General features: G+C 35.2%; 2 protein-coding genes across 4 annotated transcripts in view; one reads left to right on the top strand and one right to left on the bottom strand.

Annotated features, from left to right (window-relative positions):
• Positions 1-2907, bottom strand: part of LOC145239770 (acetyl-CoA acetyltransferase, cytosolic-like) — a 37406-nt gene extending 34499 nt beyond the window's left edge. For 2 of the 3 annotated variants that reach the window (XR_013862377.1, XM_080103207.1), the window contains exon 1: positions 2030-2907. Coding sequence is in view for 2 of the 3 variants with exons in the window: in XM_080103207.1 (XP_079959333.1) it covers positions 2030-2072 (43 nt within the window). In the remaining variant the exon portion in view is untranslated. Of the gene's footprint in view, positions 1-110; positions 236-2029 lie in introns of those variants that run through there. The other variant, XM_080103209.1, reaches the window with a different exon arrangement.
• A 7605-nt stretch (positions 2908-10512) lies between these two features.
• LOC145239769 (peptidyl-prolyl cis-trans isomerase-like 4) overlaps positions 10513-22757 on the top strand; it is a 38136-nt gene continuing 25891 nt past the window's right edge. The window contains exons 1-3 of the mRNA XM_080103206.1: positions 10513-10639; positions 20526-20593; positions 22539-22603. Coding sequence (XP_079959332.1) covers positions 10570-10639; positions 20526-20593; positions 22539-22603 — 203 coding nt within the window. The 5' untranslated portion in view covers positions 10513-10569. The remainder of the gene's footprint in view (positions 10640-20525; positions 20594-22538; positions 22604-22757) is intronic.

The raw sequence follows: 22757 nt of genomic DNA, 5'->3' as shown, positions 1-22757 counted from the left end.
TTTTACTAAGCAAAGGATATATTTTACTCAAAATTAACTGGCTCTGCTGCTCCGATGCAGTGTTACTGTTACTGTTTTGCCACTACACCAAAAGAGTAAACAAAACTCACACTTCATGTCAGACATTACTTTGTATTCGGCAGTTTAAAGGTTTTAACATTACTTTCGAATTTCAATGAGTTAGTAAACATTTTTATTGCTTTTTTTTTTCTTTTTTTTTTTTTTTTTTTTTTTTACATCGGCATTATTGTTTGATGTCCTTTTTCATCCCATGATATTAAAATGGCTGCCTTGTGTTTGCTACTACCATGACACTTCGAAAGTAATATACCAATGTGCCTTTTTTTGAAGTGCCCATTTAGAAAATTTAACGTGAAAATCCTGTAAATTGCACAGTACACCATAGATTAATTAGGGTCTATACAAGATAAACTTAGTATTTTTGTTCATTATCTTCGTTCTTTAGAGCCATTGCGTCAATGCGTCACATATACAAGTTATTCTGGGATAACGTGTTTGTGCTATTGTACAGATTTGTGTCACTTTATGCCCCGCAGGCAAATACAATAACGTTAACGTTATGCTGTTGTGATTTTCTTGAAAGACGTTACTTTTACCGTGGCCTTCGTTTTTACACAAATGAAAAATTGTTTAGAATGTTAGATTTGGAAATAATTGCAGCTAAAGTTAAAATCGCACCTGATGAATGTCACTAACATTGGGTGGGTTTCCAACACTATTTTGTTTAATTTTTTATTTTGAAGCGAATGTGGAGTCTTCAAAAACTTCGCGATCATCTTCTTGTTCGCCGGCAGCCTTCAACATTACTCGTTTTTCGACCCGAATAAACATCTTACATTAAATAAAACTACTAAAAACTTATCCAGTTAGGTAGAAAAGTAACTTATCTTGCCTTTGATAACATTTATATGTTTTTTTTACAAATTTTTCGAATCTATGTGTATAGTAAAACAAACCCATGGCTGAATATATATTATAGCTACTTCATTTACTCACATAAAATTAATATACGAAAGTATAAATTTATGCGTAAACTTTAAGTATTTACTTCAAACTCATGCAGAGAGTGATCCGTGCTGACTGCTGAAATAACGTTATTATTTAAAAAGCCGGGTTTGTATTACTGTACACAGATTCGAAAAAGTTGTCAAAAAAACAAATATATAACAAATGTTATCAAAGGCAAGATAAGTTACTTTTCTACTAAACTGGATACATTTTTCGTGTTTTTATTCAATGTAACATGTTTATTCAGCTCGAAAAGCATACAGTGTTTACCGATGTATTGGAAAATTCAAAATGGCGCCCGACACTCTCTTTAACACGGTAAGTTCAGGAAAAGATGTTATAAATAATAAACTAGACAAAATACTGTTAGAAATTCGCTGATTATATGTTACCGTGACATAAGTTGACATATATTCGGTGTTTTTTTAATAGTATTTTGTCTAGTTTATTATTTATAACACCTTTTCCCAAACTTACCATGTTAAAGAGAGTGTCGGGCGCCATTTTGAATTTTCCAATACATCGGTAAACACTGCAGGTTTTTCGAGCTGAATAAACATGTTACATTGAATAAAAACACGAAAAATATATCCAGTTTGGTAGAAAAGTAACTTATCTTGCCTTTGATAACATTTATTTGTTATATATTTGTTTTTTGACAACTTTTTCGAATCTATGTGTACAGTAATACAAACCTTAAAAAGCCATTCTTGACATGGGGAGGGTGTTTTGTACCTATTCTGTACTTTAACCTTACAATTGAATAAAAAAAAAACATTAAAAAAAAAAAAAAAAAACATATCATAAAACTTTAATTAAACGTAGAAACATGATTTTAAAAAGTAGCGCGGCTTACTCTCTGCATTAGCACCCTTTTGTTCCTTAGATTGTTCGGTGAAATTACAGAATTACAAAACTCCCCGCTCCCCATCTTAAGAATGGTTTCCTAAGTAATAACGGCCCATAAACTGCACAAGTGCACAAGTACCAAAAAACTTACCGATTGGGGTTCGGACGGCTGACACAATGACGACAGATTCCATAATATTTGTAAAATTACCAAAATAAAAAAAATAGCACCACACTGTAAGAAATAAAAATTAAAAAAAAAAAAAAACACAATCTTAAAATTGTTCTATTCAAAGCTGTGCCTCGTCCTCATTAAACCAGTTCATTAAGAAATATGGTCCGGGTTCAAAGTGAACGGGATTAAAAAGTATCCCGTCTGCTGCCGGATCCACGTGCTCATTCGACAAATATTTCCATACACCGCCGACCGGAAGTAAGCGGTCATGTGAACACCGAGCGTCTGCACTCCGTATCACGCACTATATTTTTTACCTGTCTTTCCACGAGGAACGAGTTAGACACATAGTCGGTTATTAACATAGTGAAAATCTAGCTCCCACTTTTCATAATCCCCCCCCCTAAAAGATAATACATGGGAGAATAATATTCGCCTTTGTTTCTCATAAAAGACTGGACCTGATATGAAGTGGGTTTTTTTTTTTTAAATAAAGAATTTAATTCAGCTCCCGCAAGGGTTACACGCTGGATGGTTATAAAATGTCTGTTTGTCATTGTCATTCCCCACTAGGTGTGCTCAGGCGATCTGTAATAAACCATTCTCTTTTCCGAAAGAGGTGGTACTAGGATGCTCCTAGGCAGTACCACAACCACCTCATATAATCTCAACATCATCTCCTGGGATTGACCGGGTAAACACTAACCTGAAGAAAACCACCCAATTCCGAGGTGAAGAGCAAAATGAACTGTATCAGTAATATGTTCACAAACTATTTTCTTTCAAGGAGGTTTATTTTTCCATGAAGAGTAATTAATACGTTATTCCATCAGAGCACTTTGTGTGGGAAGTGCAATATATCGAGGCAGAGTTATTTCCCTTGCCTCACAAAGTCTAATGGGATTAATTACCGCCGTTTCGGAGCAGCTATTTTCGGTCTTAACCACACTTTGTTTTTTACCATATTGATTCAGTTTCATGTGTCTTTATTCATGCAAAGTGTTACCGCTAGAACATAATAGGAAGCATTTCTGCTGAGTGCTGAACTATATATCGTTATTTTCATGGCAAGTGCTCGACTGAACTCCGATCTAGGGTTCCTCCTTGCCAAACTTTCATAAAAAAACACTCGACGAGCTACAATCACTATAAACGATTCCCCTCACTCTCTATCTATGTCTAAATCTAAATGCAGATTCCATGAACAAAGCTTCCTTCTCAGAACTGGCTGTGGAACCATGTTCCACTGTCCTGCTTCCCAGTTGAATACAACATGGTAGCCTTCAAAGCCAATGTAAACAAGTTCTTGTTGAGCTGTCCCCATAAATAATCAAATTCTACCCAATTTACACCATTAACGATTACTACACTACAACCTCACATTCATTAACACTTATCCTCGAGTGGCCTTCGGGCCTTGATAAGTGGTGACTCCCAAGTAAAAAAAACAAAAAAAAACTTTTTCTCACTTTTCAGCAGTTGGAGGTTTCGATGTCCAGCTGCATAGACATAGTGTTTTCATCTAAACCAGGCAGAAGGCTTGATACACGTGAAAAGTGGTTGTAAATATAATTGATCGGGCAGGTATATACACATGCTGTTTGTTCGTTGTGACGTCAGAGCAAAGCGAACATTCAATCTCTCTAATTACTCTCTATATGTATCTCGCTATCTCTCTCTCTTCCTAAGACCTAATCAACCAGATAACCCCCTCTCTCTGCAAATGATGTGGCGTGGCAGACACTTGGCTGAGGGAAGTGGGACAGAGGTTGAGTGTGAATATCGGCGTAACGAGCGGAAATGCGTCGTCATGGCAACCAGACAGCGAACATTTGTGGTGGGAAAAGCGGACCACAAAGGGATTGGAAAATAAGAAATAAACAGTTGGCGAAAAGAAGCGATACAGCTCGGTGTACAAACATTATCTCCGAGAATCGAACCTCATCGAAGATTGAGATTTGAATCAATTGAATTGCGGATGATTATTCAAATACAATCGTATTGTCGATTGAACTCAACATTTAATCTGATTGAGATTTGAATTAATTAAATTGCGGATTATTATTCAAATACAATCGTAGTGTCGATTGAACTCACATATATTCTTCTTTGGAACTAAGATTCGAGGAAGAGATAGACTTTCGCCATCTCAACTTTTTTCTTGGATATTGTGTTTGCGAACTTATGATCCGTGTTTACCCTAACGGACAAAACAGCTAAGTTTGGCCTATCTCATGCCAATATCTTTTCTTATCCACAAACTTTTATACACATTGTACTGTAGTTGCATGTCGCATACATCTGGCAAACATCCACAAAAATATGTCTATCTCACTCATTCTTTTTATCGGAGCTTTTTCTTCTTCCTTCTTGTACATAAAAGTCTTCCTTGAATTTTAAACTTTGATTGAGTGTTTGTTTTGTCATTCATTGCTCTGTTGTTCCATTCCCCTTAATGATATGTTTCGCTGGTTGATCCGACATCCGACGATTAACCGAAGATAATTATGAGATATTGAATATAAAATAAAATAAATTTTTGTGTCTCGATCTGATTGCCAATCAATTTGGTCATCCATTAACCGGGTCGTGACATCGTGAAGCAATATTTAAATAAAATTGATTTCAAATAGGGTATAAGAGTTTGTCTTTATATTTGAGATAACAGTAATCCCTATCAACAGCAGCACAGCAGCACAGCAGTAACAGCACAGAATGGACGCCTCATCAATTCTTCTGACTACTGATGAACTCTCCCTATCAACTATAGAATGACAATAACAGCAAGCACTTTTCTTACAACAATTTTAATTGCCAAAAATCGGTAAATGTTTACTTTAGGGCTCAAAACACCTGTAGCAATTACATAATTATAATTGTAAAGACCCGTGACATAACAGATAAAATACTAAATAAAAATTTACTTCTAAGTGACAATCTTCTGAAGGTCGAACATTCAATCCTCAGTGAAGAGGATACTAAAAACACACTTGTGAATTGCTTAAGACTTCTACCTGGACATGGCTGATAGAACGAGAGCAATTTACTCCTATGAATAAAGGATTATAGTCGAAATATTATCCCCATGTATTAAATAAAGGGTTCCATTCAAAATTGCATCCATATTCAAAAGTTTAAGATTCTCTGCAAAATTCTTGAAAGTGTCAATTTTGAAACAAAAAAAAAAAAACTGTATCTAATTCGACATAAATAAGGCCTGAAATGGATTTTCCATGCCATTGTGCATATAAAAATGGCTGCAGATATTCTATACTTTTTTCAAGTGTTGCACAGTGTTATTATTTGCAATCAATTTTGCTATTACACCTGTGGAGTTTCTTGCTGTTGTTGTTGTGCATCATTCATGATGAGTTTGTTGGCATTCGTTTCCCTGATATCTTTCTAATAAGAACTTTTTTAGAACGATATTGAGTACTTACAGAAGGAACCACGTGAAGGTTGCCAACATCCCTAAGTGAAAATCTTTCTGTGGACAACTTGGATTTAAACTTGGCACACCCAGGTTGTCAGTTTTTATTGTTAACCACTGAGCCACCGTCACCTCCTTGTTGTTGAGCGTCATTCATTTATTTTGTATGAAATCAGATGATTATTGTTAGCATTCGTATCTCTGATATCTTTCTAGTCAGAATTCTTTCTAGAAGGGTATTAGGTACTTCCAGGAGGAACCATGTGAAAGTGTTTCTCTGGAATGAACTGGACTCGAACTTGACACACCCAGGTTGCCAGTCTGCATAGTTAACTACTTAGCCACCGTTACTTCCCTGTGGAGTTTGTGCATGGTTTGGCAGCATCTCTCTATGTATGTTCTATCGTACAAGCAAATACATGAAACAAAGGAACAAAATAAAGGCAAGAAATGTGTGAAATAACACTTACTTACAGTGAACTCAAAAAGGTTCACTCCCAGTTAGATTATGTGTATACAAATGTGTACATAGGCTCAAGAACGTCTGAAAAGAATGTGCGCAGGCATGAATGAAAATGTTGAAAGAATGTGTCTCAGAAACTTAAGATTTGAATGTGCATTATATGCATATGTTTAAGACAAGATAAGAAAGACAAGAGAGAAAATCTCTGTGTTTCGGTTTATAGTACAAATCTCAGTACTCCCTAGCATTGGGGAAAGAGAGATAATTAGGTCTGAGCGCCCTCTGGTGTGTATTTCACTGTTTAAATTACCTTATTTTGGGGTTATAAGCTGGGTATGGGGCAGCCAAACCAACTGCCAACATTCACCCACTTTTCATCGACTTCAGCTGAGAGCTCTTTTAAAGATCGTCATTGTCCCCTTAAGTGAAATTGTCTGGATCTCACTTGCACTTGGTTCACCAAGAATATTAGTTAGGTAGGTCTTCAGGTTTTTATGGCACCTATAACAACTGGGATGATTGATATCTCCCTACGATTCCAGTTTCTTTTCATATCATACATGAGACCTTGATATTTGGTCTGTTTCTCTCTTTCAGCTCTGTTCAGACCTCCATCATTAGGGACACTCACTTCAACCAAGGTTGCCACTTTCTGTGTCTCATTCCATATTATTATGTGAGGTTTGACAGCAGCATTTTTAAGATAGGTGGCTGTAGGGGTTACATGGTCGTAATGTATGGTGTATGCACAAATTCTAACTGGTCTTTCAGGTTGATGTTCCCAGAACTTGCTGCTACATTGGATGTTTAGTTTTTTACAGATGGTTCAGTGAAGATACTTACACACATCATCCTGCCTCGCTGTGTAGTAGCCCCCCCCCCCTCAAAAGAACCTTGCAACTTGATACCAGGTGGCTCACACTTTCCACTTCCATATGCCAGAACCTGTATCTGTTGTCGCTACTTAGCTCTGACATCTTCTTGAAGGCATTGGTCATCAATCCCTGGTCTTGAGCAGCCATTATAACCCTCTCCTGGTTGTGGTTGAGGGCTCCCCTCTTGAGCCAGTTCAAGGAACCTTTTTTGTCTATGTAATTTTGAGAGAATTTCTCCAGAAAATAGTTTGCATGCTGATTTTGGCCCCCAGTCATCAAGGTTCCTCTTTTGGAAGATCTTTGTGTATTTCTGTTGGCTCTTTCTTGATGCAGGCTTGTTTGGTGTTTCAACATCATATGTGAGACAACCCTGTCCAAAATGCTTGACCAGCTAGGTGACTGATGTAGTTCTGCTGGCTCTTGTCTCTTGATGTTCATATACCATTGAAAGAGTGTGATTCTGGGAGCTTCTCAAATACTGGCCTGTGACCACTATAGTTGCTCTATGTTGGTAGTTAATATCTGAGAGCCCCAGTCCTCCTTCTTCCCTGGGAAAGTATAGTCTTGTTAGACACTGGTTTATGTATATTACTCTATGAAGTGTTAGTATCTTCCATGTCTTTACGTTTATTGTTGTAGCCAGTCAATGATGCCAACGTTGTATGTTATTATTGTCATGGCAAGTTGGTTGATGGCAATTATTTTGTTCTTATTAGTAAACTGTGTTTTGCAGATCTTCCTCACACAGCGTACATATTCTTTGCCAATCTTCTCCTTCACCTTGGTATGTTGTATATTGTCATTTTCTACAATGCCAAGGTACTTGTAGGGTTCGTGCTCTTCTAGATCTTTGATTTAGGTGTCTTTATCTAGCTGCATATTCTCTGTATAGGTCTTCTTCCCTCTGAGCATACACTTGCCACATTTATCCAGGCTAAACTTCATTCCAATGTCATTGAAAAAGGTGTGTACTATCTGCAGTAGCTGGTGCAACTCAGTGTCAGAACTGGCATACAGCTTAAGATCACATACGAAGAATAGATGGTTCACATTTGCTTGGATCTCAATGGCGACCCTGACAAATTGTAGGTGTTCTGACTGTTATTCAGGAGTTGTTGAGTGGGTCTATTGCCATACAAAAAAGTAAAGGAAATAAGTTGTCACTTTGGAATATTCTCCTCTTAATCTTTACCTCCGAGATGATGGTCTTTCCTCCATTGTGACTTAATAATATGGTGGTTTTCCACATCTATATGTGAGCTGTCAGTGTTTGTGAGATTACCAGGTGGATCTTGCATAACTCACGTACTAAAGTAACCATGAGTGTGGTACGCTGTCAAATGCCTTTTGGTAATCGATCCATGCTATACTCGGGTTTCTTTGCTTCTTTCTATAGTCTTCTAGGATGGTCTTGTTGTTTAATAGTTGGTCCTTGGTACCAAGGCATTTTCTCCTGCATCCTGTCTGCTCTTTTTTAAAATAGGTCCCAGAAGACAGATGGTCATATGTACCATCGGCAACTAGACCAGTGAAGAGCTTGTGGGTGGTTGTAAGACAGCATATTGGTCTGTATTGATTTGGGAATTGTGTCTCCTCGCTCTTGGGTATGAGGCTGGTATCCCCCTTGGTCAGTCAGGGTGGTGTGACTTCATCACCTCTCAGCATTCTGCTGAAGCAGTTACTGTTGTGATGACAGTGCAGTCAACTGCTTCAACCAGGTATTTGGGACATGGTCGATGCAGGTTTTTTGTGATTGGAGAATTATGCCAGTTTTCTTGTAACCATAATAGGAGTTATGACTGGCTCTGACATCTCAGGCTTGGTCTCATTACGCCTAACAATGTCTTCAATCCACTGGGCCTCTTAGTTTTATATGCCCTCTGTTTGAAATAGAGGTCTTCAATAGTTTTTTAGGTCTTCCTCTGGATTATCTACAGTAATGATGTCCCTTATAAGCTGCCTGTAAAAACATCCTTTGGTTGGTTTCTTGTTTTGATTCTGAGAGTTGACTTTGTTCTCCCGGTTTCTGGTTTTTAATCCTTTGAGAAAGTGCTGGTATTCATCGTTCAGTCTGCAGAACAGAAACTGGAAATCAAAAAGAAATCAATCTTGACTACAGCCGATCATTCTATTGTACCAGAAAGTAAGTGATTCCTGATACAATCCTGAACTTATTTAAGAGTTTGATTCATAAGACTAACAGGACTATCCGATATTGCCACGGGTGCAAAAGTGTCACACATTTCTATTAAAACCTCTATTTTCCTACCTCTCTTAATCCATCTATCTTTCTTATTTTCTTCCTTCCTCTCCCCAACCCTTCTTTCTCTTTTGCCCAGTCCATTCCTCTCTAGTTGGACACACACATTTCTTCTTCTTCTTCTTCTTCTTCTTCTTCTTCTTCTTCTTCATCATCATATAGTAGATTCCTCTAGGAATGAGTAAGCATTTTCTTTCCAAATCAGTAGATGACTGAAAAATTGACCTTAATCCATATTCACTCCAAAAAGACAAATCATTTTTTTCTACATTTTATATATTATCAATCCGGGACAACACCAATCAAAAATATACCAAGTTTGTGGTTCTTTGGTTTTTAATTTTTTTATTTTTAGTTAAACATACAAACATTAATATACATAGACAAATGCCTATATATCGTAGATGGAGTATTGCTAACACATCTAGAGAGATAAAAGCATTTTTCCTGCCTTGACAAAGAACAAAATTGACTTCACAATCTAGTAGGAAATGATCCTTTCTCACAGATGAGATGTTGTTAGTCTTCCTCTACTTTATCATTATTTCCATAGAAGGTGTTCGACTGAGCTTCAAACTTTGAATCCTCTTTGTAAAACATTCACAGTAAAAAAACTTGTTTAGCTACCACAACTGCAAAGAACTTTTCTCTCTTCATTCATGCATATAGATCAAACGGAATTCCCATGAACAGAGTTTCTTTCTAAAAAGCTTCCAGCTGTGTAACACATTACTATATGACTGCTTTTCTGTAGACTACAACATGATCGTCTTTAAATCCATTGTAAAGAAATACTTGCCATAAACCATTCTCATAAGTAATCACTTAATTAACATATAATTTTCTTCATCGTCCAACTGACAATCCATCCATCTCATTAACCCATATCCTCGAGCGGCTTTTATATTCGTAAATGCTGATTCATTAAGTTATTTAGTTATCTCTCAGTGTAAGAACTTAGATAGCAGGGTCAGAAAGCAGGATGGAGAAGTCAGTGCCCTCGAGGAGGAGTACTCTGACCTGCAAAAAGTACCTGGGCAACCCCATTGACATTCCCCGGCTAACCCCTTCTCAAAGAGAGAAGGCAAAGCCTGGGAGGGTGGACCGCCAAGAACTGCACAAAACTAAACTCCCACAACAAAATAAACAGGGACCGGATCATTAAAGGAATGGTCTAATAATCTCTGTTGATTTTGGTGTTCCGAGGATAAAACTCATTAATGTTTTGTTTTTTTTAAATGAAAACCAAAACAAAATGGCCATGAGTTGTTTTTTTATATATATAATTATACTGTGGTTTCTGTGACTACACTTTTTCGGTCAGTGAACGAGAAATCCTTCCAAACTGAAAAAATTGAAAGTTTTGTTAGAATTCTTTATAGGGGAGCTGGGTTTCCTTCCGTCTAACTTTGCCATAGGGGGGGGGGGAAGTAAATTGAGAGTGTGAAAAACCGGTCGTCCAGGGGCGATAACTACGTTTCAATTAAGATGGCGGTCCTTTTGGAAACGTCTCTTGGAGACTTAGTAATAGATTTGTATACAAAAGAAAGACCCAACAGTAAGTTGAAAATTGGTTGTGTTTTCGCTTTTGGTTTTAGATTTAGTTCCTTTGTTCCTATGACATTTTTTTCCGAAGTTTTTAAAAATTTTCCATCATGTTATTTTTATATTAACTTACACCGTCCACATGTAACTAATAGTTCGCCAGGTGTCGTTGAACAAAATACCACAAACACAAACACAAAATAACCCCCAAAAGATCTTTTTTATTATTTTTATAAAAATATATTTTAAAAAAACTGTTAAAAATAGGGTCGTTTCTGGCTGAAATTTAGTATTTACATTTCACGATATCATTTTATTTTAAATTTAAGAAAAAAGAATCCTACTACATCGTGCCGTCCGTGCGTGTGTTTCCTGAATTTGATATGTTAGCCGGCCAGTGTCTTGTCGGTGCAGATCACAACCAACCCATGACTCATGATGAGAAACAGTTAAATAACCGGTCATGGGCCCCATGACCGGTTATTTAACTGATTCCCAGTGCAGCAAGTTTTCCCCACAAGGTCAGTTTATTTTGGGGAAATCTAGTTTTCTCCCCAAAGAGGGGGAGTACTCTGGATGACTGCAAAATTTGCCGGGATCAAACCCGTTGGTATTCTCCGGTAGCTGCCCTTCGGAAATAAGCCAATCCAGCTCATATAGAAGGAGGTAATGCTTAGGAAGATGACCTCCAATAACTATACCCTACTTCTGATATAAACTCGATAATCTCTGCTAAACGGCTCAGAACTCCCTGTTATATTTGCAAGGCAATGAAGGTCAAGTTTTATAGGATGGGTTAGAGAGAGCTTGATAGGGTGGAGAAATAGGGTAGCAGAAAGGAAAATAAAAAAAAAAAAAGAAACAAAACTTGAAAGATTGATCTTGGGTGGAATAGCCTAATGGTGTCCACAGGAGGACAGTTAAAAAAAAAAAAAAAAAAAAAAAACAACCGCAAAAAAGTTATTTAGTTCACAGGCACAGCCCGTGCTGAAATTCTAACGTTATTATTTAGAAAGCTATTCTTAATGTGAAAGGGTGGAATTATTCTATACTTTCTTTCGCCTAATAATTTATTAAATAAAAGAAAAACTCAATTGAAAACGTTTGATTTTCTGATTTATTATGTCAATCATAGCGCTTTTTGACAAATCTATTTTTTTAATATGTCGTTTTTTTTTGTTTTGTTTTTTACATAGGTATCACCACATTATCAAGGCCAAGAGGCCACTCAAGGATAAGGGTTAAAGAGTGTACAGTAGAAATTGGACAATATAGTAATCATTAGTAATGAAAATTTGGTAAATTTGATAACTTATATGGAACGGCTCATCAAGAACTTATTTACGTTAGACTTGAAGACAACCATATTGTAGTCAGCCGGAAAGCAGGAAAACGGAAGACAATTCCACAGGTGTGCAGTTCTAAGAAAGAAGCTTTGTTCATGGAATCTACGTTTAGGTTTAGGCACAGATAAAGAGTGGGGGGAATTATTGATAGTGTTTTCAGCTAGTCTAGTGTTTCTTGTGAAAGTTTGGCGAGGAGGGACCATAGATTGAAGCTCAGTCGAACACTTTCCATGAAAATAACGATACATCAGAAACAAACTCGCAACATCTCTTCTGTGAGATAGAGGTTGCAAGGAAGAGAAAAGGACATCTCCTACGAGGCTACGAAGTCTATTTTGAACTCTATCAAGGCAGGCCAAGTCCTTTCTAGCAGCTCCTGCCCAGATGTGACAACAGTATTCCATCCTTGGACGTACCTGGCTCTTATATAGATAGAGAATAGCATCAGCAGTGAGATATCTACCGGATCGATAGAAAGATCCCACCATTTTTCCAGCGGCCTTGGCAACAGATTTGATGTACGTGTTCCATTTAAGATCAGGAGTAATGGTCAAGCCAAGAAGCTTGTCAAAACTTGAGGCCTCTGAAGCGAGAGCCATTCATTTCAATTGATGCCAGATGTGGATCAGAATGTTGATGATGTAAAGATAGAAGCTTGGTTTTAGATGCATTAAAAGTAACCAGCCACTCCTTACCCCATTGTATTACGTGCTCAAGATCAGAGGAGAGAGAATTGGAGAGAACTTGGTCGTTTACTGTTTTAGATGTGCTACCATAAATGGTAGTGTCGTCAGCATAAATGTCTACAAATGATGTAAGGATGTGATTTGGAAGATCATTAATGTAGATCAGGAAAAGAGTTGGGCCCAGGATGGACCCCTGAGGGACACCGGCATTAATACTGTGAGCTTCTGATTTTTGCCCCTCAACTACTACTCTTATGAACCTATCAGAAAGAAATGATTTAATAATTGAGAAGACATTTCCAGCAATACCATAGCTAGAGATCTTATGAAGTAAACCTTTATGCCATACCCTATCAAAGGCCTTAGATATGTCAAGAGCAATTGCCCTAGAAAGGTTGCCTCCGTCGAGAGATTTGCTAATCCTATGAGATATAACTGTAAGCACATCTGCTGTAGATCTAGCAGAACGGAAACCATATTGAGTGTCACTAAGAAGGTTATTTTTAACCAAAAATAACACTACTTGTTAATTGTCATATCGAAAATAGTAATATACCCCCAAAATTACGAAAATACATCGAGTAGAAAATTATTTATAGTTAAAAGTAATTTTTACGGAAAATTGGGTGAAATTGCATTTTCTTTAGATGTGAACACCTTAAAAATTGCGAATACAGGGGACATATCGCCACTTTAATGTCGGACTTTTTTTAAAGACAATGGCGATGATGTTTTGGTAATTATGCAGAGACAGGAAGATGAAATTCAATTTTTACGGTATCTTTTGTTTATTAAAATGTTATGTGAAACTACAGTCTAGTTGAAACAAACGTTTCTTAGTTATTAGTTGTTGTTATCAGCAGTCGAGTTTTTCTTTTTTTTTCTTAGTAGGTTGTACAGTCGACTCGCTAATTTCGTTTCGCTAAAATTTGCGTTCCCTTCCACTTTTTCCATCCATTCACTTCGGCCATCTTGCGGACTAATAAAGTCAACATTGCCCAAATCTTTATGGAACCAAGATGTAATATTCAGAAAATCACGTAAATTGATCAAGTAGTTTGCTTTTTTTAAATTAAGAAAATCAAATTTTATGATTTTTTTTTTTTTTTTTTTTTTTTTTGTTATTAAAAAGTTTTAATTCTTTTGAATACAAACAAAATTTCCATAGTCGAATTGAATTGTCGCCCTTAAATTTTGGCAAATTTTATAACAATATGGATGTTTCTGGCCTCCCGCTTCATAAATTTTATTTTCTTAATTTAAAAAAAAGCTACTCGAAATATATATATATATATATATATATATATATATATATATATACTAGCTGTACCTGGCCACGTGTTGCTGTGGCTCAGTTTGTTTAAATGGAACACAAAAACGAAAAAGACAAAATATATGTCTTATGTTTATGTTCTCAATATTTTTGGATACACAATACTTTGAGGTGACCTTTTTCTGTGCAGATGTAGAGATTGTCTGATTTTCCGACTGTAGTATACGTAACATATACTTGTCCGTGTGAGAAGACATCATGGTGTAGATGTAAGTCACACGAATGTAAAAATTGTCCCTGGACCGTGTTAATGCTTATTGCAAACGCCAAGCGAATTGTGAAGCGCAATATTTTAAATTAAAATGGTATATCTGTATAAATCATACAATGTACGTTCACTGCCTGTTCTTCCTGACGGTTGACAGAAAGGAAAACATGAGGGTTAAATTTTACTATAGACATGTATGTGAACACGCACTGGAAAATCTCGAAAAATAAAAAAATTTAGCCGATTTTCTTTTTGGATGTAATTATAGTGTTTTATCAAAGATAAACCGATGGAAAAATTTAGAGGAAAACTGTTTAAAAAATAAACAAACAAAGTAAGTGGGAGATCATTGATAATTCAGAATGAAGAAAAAAAAGAATGTACAAATGTTGTCGGATAATTTTTCAAAGAAAACAAATAGTTTGGTAAACTGTTGTTCTTGTTTTATTCCAAGAAAATATAATATATTGCTTTCAAATATAATTAATGAGAATATGCGTAAACATTTTGGTGCTTTTTCTTTATTGTTGCTAATTCACAAATCGAAATATTGATTTTCAAGTGAAACCAATAGTATCTACTGAATTGCCATGTCACAGTAATGAAAATAACCAAAACTTACGAAAAATGCCAAAGTAAACCTGCTTATAAACCAAACCCCTTTAAAGCGTTTTTGGTAGTGTATCTATCATTTTATTTTAAACTGAAACAACAGCTAGAAGGACTATTCCTATTTTAGTCACATAAATTATTTAGAGTTAAATCGGTTTCGGTATTACTACCAAACCACTTATTTTTATATAATCCATGTTTGACTGAAAAACGAATAAGTATAATAACATTAAAAACATGAAACTATCGCAAGTTTCATAGCACATGTGAAATATTTGTTGAAATAAATAGTCGCCATTTTTAAAGTATCTTTAACTGGAAAATTACAGACTTGAGTTATCATTCTTCTAACACGTTTATAAAAAGCGGCGACTATTTGGTACTTGTTCAGAATAGATGCTGATTAAGCTAATAGTCTACTTGTGTGCACTTTGTTTTGAATATCCAACAAACATTGGCATTATTCAAACCATTTCTATCAAAACAAAAATGAAAATGTTTTTCGAATTTTTGAGATGAGGATTGACAATTTATATGATTTGGATTACTGTTCTAATGTTTTAAACGATTGTAACATTACAACTGCAAATTATTAAAGATTTCTATTAGTGATGGGATGATTTCAAGATTTTTCCCGATTCCGATACTTTATAAATCTCTAAATATTTATTTTTTTACGATTACCATAAACAAAAAATCATGTTAAATGTGCAGATATTTTTTTTTTTTCAAACCTTAAACTAGACTTGTGTGAGATGAGCTAAAGATTATAGTTTTACTGGTAGTTTAAAATCAATAAATATTTATTACTAGGTGGACGTCCGGCGTTGTTCGGTTGTACAATATGCTTCAACATGACATTTTAATTTATGCAGATTGCGTATTTATTATTACAGAATCAATCCTCTATTGAATATTATATATTACGAGGAATAATTTGCCCGGTGGACTAATTCGCAATAAAAACCAAAAAAGTAAAATAAATAATAATGATAATGTATTTCGTCAAATTCTGTCTGTGTTTGTTTACAATATCACGTCAGCTGATATTTGGGCTTGACAATAAATGACCTGGAAATTCACTTCTGATTAACGTTTAGTTTTAAAATATGCAAACAAGGAAATGATTTGCTGCAATTTTAAATGGTACTTCTTCTTCTTCTATCGTAAATTGAATTCATTAATAAAAAAAAATTAAAATGGTGAGAGACACCCAGGCTTGAACACGGGATCATTCGATCTGTAGTCGAATGCCTACCATTGAGCTATATTTCCAGATGTCAACAAATCTGTCTTTTTCTAAGAAATTTGTTGAGACTTTATTATCCCCCTTGCCGGTGCAACCTAAAATATACCCCTGTAAAAATTCTTTTTTATCTATAAGAAAGAAAGACTATTTTTAGGATTGGATTTTTTTGGATTTTCGATACTTATTGCACAAATTTCTGTACAAAACATCCAAGAAAACTGCCAGACATATAAATTATCTTTGTGTGAAATTTGCAAAAGATAGGCTCAGCCATTTCAGAACCTATAAAGAAGGAACTCTCACACATACACACACACACACAAAGTGAATTTTATATAATAGTAGAGGTGTTTATCATTAGTACCAACCAACAATGGAAGATTTTGTTTTAAACAAAATCAAATTAAAAAGACAATTAAAAAAAATCGTTTTTGGCATCGGAAAATTGGCACAAATTTTTATGATTCCAATACTCCAAAATGTTCCAATTTTTATTTTGATTCCCCGATTCCAATTAATCGTCTCAACACTAATTTCTACCTGGTTATGACTGACGGAATAAGAGCATGCTACCTTCATGAATTAAATAAAGGGTTCCATTCAAAATTCTATTTAGATTCTCAAGTTTGACAAGACACATATGAAAAAGGTCGAAGGTTCCATTAGCCAAAACATTGTGCAAATAACACTAAAGATGAGAACTACTCCGTAAAATCCAAATAATACAGAAAATAAAAATACATTATTAAATTAGGCGCATCTCTAAAGCAATCAAGTCGCCTATGTCTTTGAGACTTTCCTTCGAAAATATTCAAGGGCTTAGAACTAACTTTAATAATGCAGAATCCTTCTTCCACATAAAATCCGCAGATATCCGAGCACTGTGAAACTAATAATTTTGATATACCAAGATACTTCCCACTTTGCTGTAATGACTCGGAAAAAACATCCATCACAATCAACTAAAGAACTCTGTCTATAATTTGAAGATTAGGCTTATGTATGCTTTTGTTTAATCTAACAGTGCATTATTAGTTACCTATGGTAAGCTGTCCAAAGGAAAAAAGAACTGCAGAAGGACAATGGAAACGGTTCAAGGACAGTTCAAAGGTCTCCCTCAAACAATTTAGTTTGCATTCTAACTCATGGGAAAAACTAATCCGAGATGGATATTCCTGGCATACCGCAAGCCACAAGGGGGTTATAATTGCTGAATGCACAGGTATTGAAGAACGCAAAACGTACCATTAGAAAAGACAGAGCAGTCAGCACCTCAGCTACAAAATCACCCCACAGGTGTCCCACATGCGGGAAATACTGCAGAGCTCGAATTGGTCTAACAAGCCATCTCCGAACCCACAGAACAATTGCATGATCACAGTTATCTCCGCAAGCAATAGACAAACATCAATTACTTATATTTCTTCTACCCTTTTCCTTTTACTCAGAACTGCACCCTAATTGACTATGTTTCCAATAGTATCAACATCGCACTTTCCTTGGGTGTATTTGTGGATTTTTTAATGTCTACAACAGTGATTGGCTAAGTTTCTTGAGCTCTCAGAGCCAGCTGATAAAAGCATGCTCATCTCAAAAATTCAGAACCAGAAAAAGTTTTATTCCAAGATGTATCTCTGATAAGATCTCTGAGGGATCCCCAATCAGCACATTGGTAATAGTTTGTTGTTTTGAGTAACGATGTGATTAGAATTCCTGAGTGGCTATGGGCATCTGTCATACAAGTTTGAGCAGTGTTGTCTGGAATAGGTAAAAAAAATGAGACTTGCTGGTCCATATGATCTGGTTGGTGGATCAGGAAGATGAAAGTTTTTCTTAGGAAATGAATAATAAAAAAACATTGCATGCTATTATCAGCTGGCTCTGAGAGCTCAAGAAACTTAGCCAATCACTGTCGTAGACATTAAAAAATCCACAAATACATCCAAGGAAAGTGCGATGTCGATACTATTGGAAGTGGATGGAGTAAGTTCAGTGAACTTTTGCTATTACTAACCAACATTTTTTTTAGATCGTAAAACTAGTTTTACCGTTTTGGAATATCATTTTTATTTCCAAATATATTCACAATATTACTGAATGTACTTATTTAACTACATTTTTCATAAGACTGCATAAGAATTCCTTTTTTTATGGTAACTGGCTGTCATTATTGTTACAAAGTTCAAATGTGGCGCAACCTTAGAAAATGTTGCCCACTCCTGATGTAGACAATGCATATTATCCGTGAATACATGTATCATTGTGATCGATTTTTTTTTTCTTACAATAAATCTTTTTTTCTTTTTTTTCACGTGTAGCTAGTTAACAGCTGTTGTACTTTGTTAGCACTCTGGCAACAACTTATTTAGTATCTGGTCGTAAATGTAATGGCAACCTTTGTCATTGTCATTCTCCTTCTTCATGTTTTGTGATGTTGATAACGACAGAAATAGTACTCATCTCTCCCAAGTGTTCCTTACGGAGATGTTAGGAGATCTCCATATGAAAAAAGAAGTGGATCTACCAATCTGTTGTTTAGTTGATCTTCAAAGTGGCTGCGAGACATGGCCAATGAGGGTGGCTGATTAGCAGAAATTTTTTTACACTGACTGTTTCGGATTCATTTTGCAGTGCCAGTAGGTCAACAATGTCCAGACTACTGCTCTCTGCAAACACCTCAATCTACAGTTTTTGTTCGTCTTATTGCAGTAATGTCTTTGATGGTTTGGCCATGCAGCCCATCGCCCAGATGGAGAATTAATTTCCCATGTAATCTTCCTTATCTATCTGCTTAAGTGCTGCAAGCATATCAGTGGACTGCTGAGGACATGGGCAACAACCATCAAGGAGGATATGGCTGAGCTCTTGGGTCCACAAGTGATCAGCCTTGGATGGTGAAATTGTAATTGGTTGACCCTCTTATGCATCACTATGATTTGGGATGTTGTATAATCAAGGGAAGAAGCTGTTTTTTTTTTTTTGTTTTGGAAATCACTCCAGACAAGGTATGAAGCCACTTGACGTAAGAAGTTAAAAAATGCTACTTCAAGGTAAAAAAATTGCCACTTATAAGTGTTAGATGGAATAGATTCTGACCTAGAAAACGGCAATTCTTCCCTTTTTGTCAGAAACATCACTCGTGGAATGTGAGGACAAAAGGACAAAATAAGGAAAGCAAAAGTTACAAGACTACCAAAAGGGAACACAAAATTCATCTTTTCCTTTTCTTAAATTATAACGTGCGGTTGAGTTAATAAGATTTAACCCGACCAGAATGGATGCTGCTGCAAGACAAGAATGTTAGAGAAATTGATTTTATAGGCACAAGATTTTATAGGCACAAGATATTTATAGGCACAAGATATTTATAGGCACAAGATATTTATAGGCACAAGATATTTATGCAACATGTGATATTTCTAAACCGTCACTTTAGATGGAAGAGATATCTAAGACTCACACACCCGATTGAGGGCCACCCTTAGACAGAAATTGAAATAGGTGAGAACACCCTGGAGGTGGTATGTCTACTACCCTTGACTACTTAGGAAAGATGTTAGAGGTGGCTGTAAACTAAGTTCGGCCATCAGAATTGACAGTTTGGGGGAAATTTAAAGAACTTTTCTCAATCCTAACATCCAGAGCCATTCCAATTATTATCAGGGGATATGGTCTGTGATAGCTGTGTAAGAAGTGTGATGTTGTATCTCAGTGAGTGTGGGGCTCTCGTCCAGACCTCACTTGCTCGATTGCAAAAATACGGCATTGAACAAATAGATATGCAACGTAAGACCAGGAGCTCTACTCGAGAACTTGGCTATCCCAAAACTGAATGTCTTAAGCACTGAATGTTTTCAACATGCCCAAACCATCTTCGCTTGTTTTGGTGGTGTTGATAGAATCAAGGGTTATATAGCACTTACAGGAACCTAAGTGAACAGTAAAAAGAAAGCCAGGTACCCTAAGGAGGCATAGAAAAAAATAGTTAGACAAGGCCATAAATAGTGGCAAATGGACACAGTCAAGCCTCACAATTATCATCACTAGAGACTAGCATAAGGACAGTCAGACAGCATTGAACCTTTGTTGAAGGAAACATAGATGATATATTTGAATAATGAGTAAGTGAGTGATCACTAGGGCTAGGACAACACCATATTCTTTTCATTGTTTTGACTCTCGAGTGTGTATCTGTTTATATTTTATATGCTTTTATATAGAGTGATGTGGTTTTTGGTTAATTAACTGTATCAGATATATACTTGAGAATTAAAACAATGAAAACAATATGCTGTTGTCATAGCCCTAGTGATCACCCATCTAAGCACTGACCAAATTCAACTTTGTTAAACTTTTATGATCTGACTGGAACCAGTTTATTGTGATATAAACTGACCAGTTGTATATATGATTTTTTAAACTGAATCATATATATTTTTCTATTTTTTCTTTTTTTAATTTTCAGCTTGTTTAAATTTCCTGAAATTATGCAAGATCAAGTATTACAACTTCTGTTTGTTTCATTCTGTGCAGGTAAGAAAAATGAAGTTCTTATGTTTATTTTTTTTATTATTTATATTTTTAAATACATACAGACTGGACATCATGAACAAACCAGCGTTTTTGTACTAAGCGTGTCAATAATCCTTATTGGTAATTGAGCTCTCTGGTCAAATTTTCTTTTTAAAAACTTTATACATTCTATATATTTATATAAAATTCAATATTTTTTGTGTGATGTTTGTGTGTTCTCTAGAGAAAAAAAGGTTAGAGAATCTACATAAAATTTAACAGTGTATTCGGTGCTTCTACATTATTGGGACAAGATTTTGTAGTCGATAAATGGAGTTTTCAGATAAAAAACAATGGTTTCAACTGATATTTTTTGTCAATTCTAATAAGTCACAATGGTAGCTTCCAAATTATACAGTCGAAATTATCTGAATATTACTGAATTATTAAAAAACAACTTTAATCGTGTTAGCAGGTGAAACATTGCCGCCATCTTTGTTTAATTTGAACAGAAAATGACCTCCCAGTTGAACTCTCCTGTGTTTTACTATCGTATTCATCAAATTCTACTTTTTATTTTCTTTAATAAATAATTTTCTACCCCATCAAGTTTTGTAATCAAGTTTTCTTTAATAAATAATTTTCTACCCCATCATGTTTTGTAATTTGGATATAACCATCTTAAAAATGGGAGGAAGTTAAAATTCAGTTTTACAATTTCCGAAAATCTCGTCCCAATTCTGTAGAAGCGCTGTATATTCTTATGTAAAATTTATCAGAGAAGACAATGGAAGTAATCCTGATTCTTTAAGTGTCCTTCTAAGAAGGTTATATTGTATATTTTAATTCAGCAATAAAGAGTAATCCCTTTTATACTGTACAATTATTTTAAAACAGAAAGATAAGCCTGGTATTTTTTCTTTACTTATTGCTGGATAGTTTTCTTTTCCATAATTTTTTTTTTTTAATTTTTAAACATTTTAGATTTAAACTTTTAATTTTCTGACAACGGATGAAAAGAATGTAATTATAGTTTATCAGGACCTTGACTTAAATTTGAAAATCAAGAAAAAAAAAAAACCCTTTTAACTTGCCCATAACACAAGCATCTACAGAATTTGTGGATGGAAATGCTGAATTAGTAAAAATAAAAATAAAGCAGACGATTGAAAAATAAAAATGTCAGAAAACCACCATTCTCCAAGAAGGCAAACACAAACAGATATTGAAAAGGGTTTGGTAAAGGAGACCAATTATAGGTTCTCTTTGTTTGGATTTGAAACCGATGATATCCATTTTGTTCTGATCTTTTATAATACATATATAAATATTACCCTCTCTCTTTTTTATAAACAAGCACTCTGCTGGGGTTCTCTCTCACTAACCATTACACATATGTATCTCTCTCTCTCTCTCTCTCTCTCTCTCTCTCTCTCTCTCTCTCTCTCTCTCTCTCTCTCTCTCTCTCTCTTATATATATAATGTGTGTGTGTGTGTGTATGCATGTATGTATGTATATAGCTATATATATATAATATATATATAAAGTATATATGTAAATTAAAAAAAATACCAGTCCCAGAACAGATAAAATTGCCTTAAGCAGAACAGTTATCAAGCACTTTTATATCCCCTTACAAAGATTAAAATCAAGATATAATGGAACTAACCCCGATGTCTACAATTCTTATTCCAATTTTGATCAAAATTTATTACGTTATTTTGATTCTAGAAAATGTCTAAAATTTAAGGTATGTGTAAAGTTATGTGCACACTATTTAAATGTTTTTAAATTTTTTTCTTTATAAGTACATAACAGTTTTGTGTATAAATTTTTCAAGCAAACAACTTTTATATGCATTCATAAACGTTTTAATATTTGCATTGATTCTTAATTTTTGCCTGAATTTCTTTCATGAAAAACAATAAGTAATAAATTATCTTTTATCATCTTTCTTTTCTTTAGAGGAACCTTGTGGCACAATCTGGGGATCCTACCGGCACTGGACGTGGTGGAGACTCTATCTTCAGGTGAATTTTATTGTAATAGACAATTGGTGTCTGCCTGTAAAAGATTTTTGTAAAATTCTGGAACTTTGAGGATTCATTTTATTTTAATATTATTTTTACTGCTGTTATTATTTTGTTATTGCTAAGATATTGAGTAAGAGTTAATTGAAAACAC

The sequence above is a fragment of the Euprymna scolopes genome, chromosome 19 (assembly GCF_053919585.1).
Source record: "Euprymna scolopes isolate OS-2025 chromosome 19, ASM5391958v1, whole genome shotgun sequence".
Lineage (NCBI taxonomy): Eukaryota > Metazoa > Mollusca > Cephalopoda > Sepiida > Sepiolidae > Euprymna > Euprymna scolopes.
Note: the sequence above shows the minus strand (reverse complement) of the source record. Positions and strands in the feature narration are given on the sequence as shown.